The following is a 9,038-nucleotide window of genomic DNA, read 5'->3' on the forward strand; positions in this document are numbered from 1 at the left end:
AGTTACATAAGCAATTTACATTCCATCATTCTTAGGGTCATGTATAAAATGCCCAGTTGCCCATTATTTTGGCTACCCTGGCTAGAAGAGATCTCAGTGACTTGGAAAGAGGGGTCTCAAAGGAGCATAGGGTGTTTGTCTGTGTGTGTGTGTGTGTGTGTGTCAGTCACCAGATCTCAAACCAACTGAACACATATCGGAGATTCTGGAACGGTGCCTGAGACAGTGTTTTCCACCACCATCAACAAAACACCAAATGATGGAATTTGTCAGGGTAGAATGGTGCCGCCTCCCTCCAGTAGAGTTCCAGACATGTGTAGAATCTATGCCAAGGTGCATTGAAGCTGTTCTGGCAGTTCTGGTGGCCCTTTGTTTCGTCAGTTACCTGTACATACACTCCTCTGATCACCACCTGGTTGTGTGTTCACTCACCTGGTTGTGTGTTCACTCACCTGGTTGTGTGTTCACTCACCTGGTTGTGTGTTCACTCACCTGGTTGTGTGTTCACTCAGGCCTTTTTTTTTTATTTGTGTGTGTTTGTAGGTTCATGTTTGTATGTGTATCATGGTTTGTTCGGGGGTTGGTGGGGGCCCGTCCAATCAAAATGAGCTTAGGGCCACAAAAGAGCTAGAACCGGTTGACACTGTCCCCATTTGAGGTATTAGTGTTGTTTATATGCATTTGGTTTGCTTTGTGGACAGTTGTTTTTTGTGTCTATGCCTTTGTCCTGCTGGTGGTGATTGAGTCAATGCTATTGACTGACCTCCCAGATAAAGAAAGATGACACGTGAACATCATTGTATTAAACAGTGCAGTCGTGTATTGACTTTTTAATGTTGCTGTTGGACCCAGGCAAAATGGCTCACTGATTGTGTTTTAGATCAGAGACAGTGGCAGCTTCTAAAATGGACTGTTAGGGTCTGCTTCACTGCTTTCTGCCAGGAACACAATGAACCCAACACAACAAGGACTGTCTGGGGAGGGAGGGGGGAGAGAGAGAGAGCATAGGAGGCTGGTGGGTGGAGTAGTAGGAGGACAGGCTCATTGTAATAGCTGAAATGGAATATGGTTTCCATATGTTTGATACTGTTCCATTACAATGAACCCATCCTCCTATATCTCTTCCCACCAGCCTCCTCAGAGAGAGAGAGAGAGCATGGGAGGCTGGTGGGTGGAGCTGTAGGAGGACAGGCTCATTGTAATAGCTGAAATGGAATATGGTTTCCATATGTTTGATACTGTTCCATTACAATGAACCCATCCTCCTATATCTCTTCCCACCAGCCTCCTCAGAGAGAGAGAGAGACATATTTCCCACAGATCACACAAACCCACATAAAATTTGAAAACAAATCAAACGTGGATCAACTTCCATATCTGTTAGTCTAAATACCGCAGTGTGCAGTCGCAACAAGATCTTTGGCCCGTTGCCATGAGAAAAGGGAAACCAGTGGAGTGTAAACATTGTAAATACCACCTATATTTATCTACCTGCACATTGTTACAACACTGTACATAACCAATAATATAACATTTCAAATGTCTATATTCTTTTAACTTGTGAGTGTAATGTTTACTTTGTCTGTCTGTTCCATTTGCTTTGGCAATATAAACATATGTTTCTCATGTCAGTAAAGCCCTTTGAATTGAATATGAGAGAGAGAAAGAGAGTGTGTGTTCTCTGTACAATCAAACCAGGCATTTACTAATCTACCAGAGTTAGAGTTCTGAACTACACACTAAAGCATGAAATAGATCAACAGAATATGAGATGTAATGAGATGAATATGAAAAGGGAGAACGGAAACAACCTGTTCAAATTGTATTATCCCACGTAATGTCATGTAATCATCCAACAAAAGTGTTACTCACTGTCAGAGGTTGCTGATAACATTGTAAACAACACGTTGCATTAAACCATAGGTTTGCCAGGATGGACATGAGAAAGAGATGTGATTCGGTGAGGGGGGTATTTTGAGGGACTGTAAGTGACCATCACTTGGGAAGTCAGTGTGTAGCACCAGTCTACATGGAACTGTAGTAGTTATAGTAGGGGGAGGTGCATCGACTGACTGTCTGCTGTTTCTTCACCGAGCTGGAACATTTTACCATCAGACAAATCTCCCTCCCCCACCCGTTCCCTCACAAAATCTACACACACACACACACACACACACACACACACACCCGTGCGTCAACCCTCCTTCCATTGCCTCACGCCTCCATTTTTTTCCCTCTCCATCAACTCCGTGACACTCAGCAGTGAGCCGTGACATTACAGAAAAACAGAGAGGGTGGTAGAGAAAAGAGGAAGGTTGGGGAAGTAACACACGAGAGGAAGAAAGTTGAAAGGGAGGAGAGAGCTAAATTTACAGCAAGCAAGCGCGCGAGAGAGTGGTAGAAAAGAGAGTGAGGGACATGTGATTTCAATGTCACGAGGTGACGTGGGGACGGCTGTTGCTGGGGGTGAAGGAGCGGTGAGGCAGCAAACTCGATGGCCTACAGATCTGATGAGGGAGTGGTCCCCTTGAAAGAAAGAGCTCAATAATTTACAGCCAAGCGGGGGAAAGAGGGAGAGAAGAGAGCAGCAAGAAGAAAGGATAACAGAGAAGGGACTGGTGGGAGACAGCCATCAGTAATGGACAGGTACACTACGTGACCAAACGTATGTGGACACCTGCTCGTAGAACATCTCATTCCAAAATCATGGGCATTATTATGGAGTTGGTATCCCCTTCTCTGCTATCACAGCCTCTACTCTTCTGGGAAGGCTTTTCACTAGATGTTGGAAGATTGTTGCGGGGACTTGCTTCCATTCAGCCTCAAGAGCATTAGTTAGGTTGGGCACATGTTGGGCGGTTAGGTCTCGTTTGCAGTCGGCATTCCAATTCATCCCAAAGGCATTCGATGGGGTTGAGGTCAGGGCTCTGTGCAGGCCAGTCAAGTTCTTCCACACCAATCTTGACAATCCATTGCTGTATGGACCTTGCTTTGTGCACGGGGCATTGTCATGCTGAAACAGGAAAGGGCCTTCTCCGAACTGTTGCCACAAAGCCGGAAGCACAGAATCATCTAGAATGTCATTGTAGGCTGTAGCGGTAAGATTTCCCTTCACTGGAACTAATTGGCCTAGCCCGAACAATGAAAAACAGCCACAGACATTATTCCGCCACCAAACTTTGGTTGGTACTATGTATTCAGTTCTCCTGGCATCTGCCAAACCAAGAGTCATCTGTAGATGTATTCTACCTCTATTTGAAAACCACAGAGCCAGTCCCTAGACGCATGACTAAGTCTCAGAGTAAACCCTATCTCATATGTGTTACCACATAGGGAGGTAATGACGACATCAATATGGGAAATGAACTGACATTAGTGGAGGTCGGAGATAGAAATAGACCAGAAATATAGAAATAGGAGGTAGAAATAGTGATATTCTAACAGTTTCCATGACCAAAACATAATGAAACTTGCGGAAGAAGAAGAATGTAGGGGTTTTCTGTGTGTACTGTAAGTTAATAAAGCATTAGAAGGGATCCTTCAAAGGGCAAAGGGATGTAAGAATGGGTGAAAGTTGTGGTCAGACTTAAGAGTTCTTCATGATGCAGTCATTTTACACTCATTCCCAGGGCCACATTCTATTCTCTACATTTGAAAGAGCCGAAGAAAAAAATCATGGAGTTGTTCATGAGTTTGGGTGATTATAGCCATAGCTAATTAGCGGCAGGTTTCAATTAAACCATTAAGCAACAAGCTAATCTCCACCATTTCTCCAACCTCTCATTTGAGCTCAGATATTCATTCTTTTGACAAATGGTATTCATTTTCTCACATATATAAATATTCATATTCACACTGATGCAAATGGTTTTTCAACAATGTAACATGCATGTGTACTGTGGGGTTGCAGTGCCATCTAGTGGTCGCCAGGTGTACTGCAACATAATAATTTACGTCTTTCAACTCCCTTGGGTGGCAGTAAAGAGTGGTGTCTCATACTAACCCATTGTATTGTATTGGAACAGGTGTGTAAACTGGGTTTAGTAAAGTCATTGTGCTGGAGACCACTGTACTACATCAATCTTTATTTTCCTAATCAATGCACTGAATCTGTAATCAATCCCTGTTGCCTAACAGTGGAGCGAACAAGGTCCCTTAATGTGTGAAAATACATGACACATTCATTGTGACAACCTAGCAACCTTAGTACAGTAAAAGTCAATTGCCTAACAACTGTTGACAGTACAGGGAGTTCTACCTGTATATGAGAGAGACCTACCATACATTACCCTTTATCACGTTCCCAATCACATGGTTTAGAAAAAGCAAGACTGATCACAGTGGAGTCTCTCACAGAGTCTATTCCAGTGACCAGAGGGAGGAGAGCTATAGTACCTTCAACAGTAACCAGACTTTCTCAACAGGCATTACAGTTCAAAACCAAATCTCTCACAGTAATGTTAATAGGGTCTTTTTGAGAAGTGTAACTTGGGCAAAAATAACTTCTGATTTCACCTAATTTTAACAGTCTGTCTAAAAGAGCACATGTACAAAAATATTTTTTACTCCCATCTCAATTATTTTTTTTAAAGACTATAGTAAGGGCCTATTAAACGCCAAAAAAAGTAACAGGGCTGATCATTTTTTCTTAAACAAGCCATACATCCACTTGTGACAGGGGAACGGAAGTTTGGTGCAAAAGGGAGTGGCAATTGAATGAAAGCCTGTCTATGAGTAACAGGGTTAACGTGTTCTGCTCGAATAGTTTCACCACATTTCACCATACCTGAACAGGCAGTTAACCCACTGTTCCTAGGCCGTCATTGAACTGACTTGCCTAGTTAAATAAAGGTAAATATTAAGTTCAGTTCACATAACAGGGTTGACCTTAAAACGAGGGACAGACGTAAATGAAGTACATGAAATAAATACATCTTCAGAGATGACTTTGTCCAAGTACAATAACTACGGCTTTACAATGATGTTGAAACTTGGAGAAATGTGGGAATTAAGTGTGTTCAAATCTTCCTAGAAGTGACACAGGGTTGATGGAGGGACATGTCAAAATGCTACGTTTTGGCACTTCAGCAAGCCTTTATACACATCTGATTGATTGAATTCTCCATTCGGTCTCTATTAAAAAGGGCACTTTGTTATAACAGGTTTTTTTAAATGTAATATTAGTGCAGAACATTGTGCACCAATATAAAAAGGGATGCGAAAGGCACTCTTTTAGTGGAACGACCCAATAGTAAACAAGCAGATAGTGGTGGTATGTCACCATCACACTGTTTTCATCAGTTAACATGTGGTAGAGCAGTAGCAAAGAGCACAGAAGTAAAAAATATATAAATATGACTTGTAACACCCCATGAATTATTCAAGTGGGGGAAGTTCGGTGAATGTACTTCAATGAAATATCATTTTTGGCACTTCTGCCGTTGTGTAAAAGATACATTTTGCTCAGTTTCCCCCCCATCCCTGACTATGGAGAAGTGGATATCGTTCATTTGTAGTAGATTTGCTCCAAGTGTCTCAGCATCACTCCTCCCAGAACCATTTATAGAGCTCAGTAACCATCCGATTCTCAGGGTGGCCTCTGATGTACTCACAGCTGTTGCAGGCATTCTGAATGGGGAAGCTGTTGATACGGACCGTGTGGATCCTCTGCCACGTGAAGTATTTACGGTACATCTCCTCATTCTCGTCCAAGAAGAGGAGGTGTTTGGCCAGGGCTCTGGGTGAGCGGAAGTCATCCACATGGATGAAGGAATCTCCAGGGATGAACTTCTCATAGTTCCCTCTTGTCGGGCCCATGACCACAGGAACTGCGCCTAACTTGAGAGCGTTATATAGTTTTTCTGTAATGTAGTCCTTATGGACGGAGTTCTCAAAAGACAAGTAGAATTTACAGCTGGCCACGATCATTCTGTATTCACTAAGAGATACCTTTTTGTTGAAAGGGTCTCCGTAGGTGTGAATCCTGATGAATTTGCGCAGCTCCATGTAGTACCAAGTTCTCTTGTGTTCTCGGTTCCAGTTGCTAACGATCCAACAGACCAGTCGTTTTTTATGCGGGACAAACTCCTCCCTCTCTGTAGTCCGAGGGACGAGAGATCCATAAGGCATGTTGATGTCTGCATCCTGCCTGTAGTTCAAAGTCACATTAAACAGATCTTCCAAGCCTGGTATTCTATTCGTGTGTGCCGGCGATTCGAAATTCATCCACACCCATTTCTGGAAGGAGGGCCGTGGTTCTTGGGGCAGGTTGGATAAATCCTCTTCGATTTCTCTGTGGTGGATGAGAACGGCATCCGCTTGACTGTACAGCTCTCGGTCCGCTGTCAGGTGACAGCCTTCGATGTTGTACAAGGACCTGCAGGAGTTCAGTTTAAAGGGATGGTCAAAGGGCCAGTGCCAGACCAGCACGGTAACGTCCTGTTTGTGCTCCGCCTGGAAGTGCTTGGCCAGGACAGGGAGCCAGGTGATAGCAGGTCGGTACAGTAGACAGGTCAGCAAGCAGCCCAGCAGGAGAATGCCCATCAGGCTCCGGTGCCCAATTCTACAATTTGGTCCAAGACACGTCATTTGGCCTGCCAAAAGGAAAGGCTGTTCGTTTATGAGTTTATTAAGAAAAGGCAAACATCTAATCACTATTATTGCATGTATTCGTAAAGTTGACACTGATAATTTTAGCACGAGGACTACTGGTCAATCATAAACTCAGACTACAGACAGGTTTTAGGGTGAGGGCAGACATCTGCTGAAGAGGCTAGTTCTCTATCAGCTGACCATTTCATTGGTTCACTAGTCATGCATATTATGTGGTTGTCATAACAGTAATAAAGTAACAAAGTAACAAAGTAACAAAGTCAATAAGACAAGCTTAGGTTTCTGTTAGGTTAGTGACTTCTGAAGTGACTGAGGCAGTGGTTGTCACGAAGATCCTGAGTTCACAGGACATGCTTTCCATCCAGAGAAACAAATTAGCCATGTGGTCAAACTAAACAAATACTCTGGATACTTATCCGGGCTATTGTGTGTATAGAGTCCACCCTCTGAACCCGAATATATCAATAACTATTGAGGATACAGTAAGACTATTGAACTAAGGAGTCATGGGACCCAATGTGTTGGGGGCTGTGATTTCACCCTTGCCCGGGGTAATTAACTACAGGTTGCAGGATATGTAACCCAAAGGGCTACTAATGAGAGGACAGGTTCTACGTAAACATACGACGCAGTCAAATAAAGACAGCACGTTATACAACGGGAAATACAAGAGTAGACAATAAATTACATGGTAATAACAAACCTGTGTGACTGTTTTGATAACAACAAGTTGCCATAAAGCCAGCTAATATTTAAATACATGAATATAGCTATGTAGGATCTATACACACACACACACACACACACACACACACACACACACACACACACACACACACACACACACACACACACACACACACACACACACACACACACACACACACACACACACACACACACACACACACACACACACACACACACACACACACAGTATCTGATAAAACGTTAATTCCGATGTTTTCTGTTTCGATCTTGTCGGTTAAAAGAAACACAATCCTTTTTCTAACAACCGATGATACTGACTTGATAAAAGACAAACACATCAGAAACTCAACACTAAATCAGACAGACAGAGACTCCATTCAAACATAGAGAACAGCTACATCCAATAATTCATATCTACACCACATTCCACATTGCTCTTCAAGGAAATAATATACTGGGTGAGGGGTGCTTACCTGCTAGCTCTGAGATTTGACTTTGAACTTAAACAGAATGATGTTGCTAGCTTTGACTTAAAACCACACCTGACACCTAGCTGAGTCACATTGCACTCATGTGTCTCCACAACCTTGAGTGAGGATACGCCTAGAACTGGTGTGCTACTGCAGGCAGGGGGACAGCCTCTCTAGCCTTTGCCCTTCATGTCACACCTTAGACACACTGCCCACTTCCCTGCCGTGTGCAATTTATCAAAGAAATACACACCTTCATAATGTGCTTCGTTTTGTCAATGTGGGTTGGAGAGCGACCCTCCTGTAGGTTCTCACTCCTGCCCCAGAGTTGTAAATAACCAGGTGCAGCTTATCAACCAGCTAATTATTCAAATCAGGTGCGCTAGATTAGGGTCGGAGCGAAAACCTACAGGATGATAGCTCTCGGGGAACAGGGTTGGAGAGCCCTAGTATATCATGTGTAAGTAGTGTTATGAAATGTAAATAATATTTTAAAAGACAATGCATACGTGTAAAGCAGTGTAAATATCAGAGGAGGAAGTAAATACTCCAAATATAAAAATACTCCAATACCTTGACTTTGTTGTCCTTAAGTAATTTTGCCACAACTTTGGAAGTATGCTTGTGGTCATTGTCCATTTGGAGACCCCTTTGCGACCAAGCTTAAACTTCCTGACTGATGTCTTGAGATGCTGCTTCAATACATCCAGATAATTTTCCTACCTCATGATGCCATCTATTTTGTGAAGCAGTGGCTTCTTCCTTGCTGAGCGGCCTTTCAGGTTATGTTGATATAGAACTTGTTTTACTGTGGATGTAGATACTTTTGTACCTGTTTCCTCCAGCATTTTCATAAGGTCCTTTGCTGTTGTTCTGGGATTGATTTTCACTTTTCGCACCAAAGTACGTTCATCTCTAGGAGACAGGACGCTTCTCCTTCCTGAGCGGTATGATGGCTACGTGGTCCCATGGTGTTTATACTTAGATACTATTGTTTGTACAGATGAATGTGGTACTTTCAGGCGTTTGGAAATTGCTCCCAAGGATGAACCAGACTTGTGGAGGTCTACAATTTTTTTCTGAGGTCTTGGCTGATTTCTTTAGATTTTCCCATGATGTCAAGCAAATAGTCACTGAGTCTGAAGGTAGGCCTTGAAATACATCCACAGGTACACCTCAAATTGACTCAAATGATGTCAATTAGCCTACCAGAAGTTTCTAAAGCCATGACACAATTTTCTGGAA

At 42.9% G+C, this 9,038-nt stretch overlaps 1 protein-coding gene across 1 annotated transcript; it reads right to left on the reverse strand.

Annotated features, from left to right (window-relative positions):
• Positions 1-4,068: 4,068 nt before the first annotated feature.
• Positions 4,069-8,080, reverse strand: LOC110538683 (4-galactosyl-N-acetylglucosaminide 3-alpha-L-fucosyltransferase 9-like). Its single transcript, XM_021625651.3, has 2 exons — positions 7,797-8,080; positions 4,069-6,593 (listed from the first exon to the last, which is right to left on the reverse strand). The coding sequence occupies exon 2, from the start codon at positions 6,586-6,588 to the stop codon at positions 5,542-5,544; it is 1,047 nt and encodes a 348-aa protein (XP_021481326.2). The 5' UTR covers positions 6,589-6,593; positions 7,797-8,080; the 3' UTR covers positions 4,069-5,541.
• Positions 8,081-9,038: the final 958 nt, after the last annotated feature.

The sequence above is a fragment of the Oncorhynchus mykiss genome, chromosome 12, assembly GCF_057628025.1.
Source record: "Oncorhynchus mykiss isolate SJ-2025 chromosome 12, ASM5762802v1, whole genome shotgun sequence".
Classification (NCBI taxonomy): domain Eukaryota; kingdom Metazoa; phylum Chordata; class Actinopteri; order Salmoniformes; family Salmonidae; genus Oncorhynchus; species Oncorhynchus mykiss.

Coding starts and splice junctions, on each gene's coding strand:
- LOC110538683 (XM_021625651.3), bottom strand. CDS start 6,588: ATGACGTGTCTTGGACCAAATTGTAGAATTGGGCACCGGAGCCTGATG.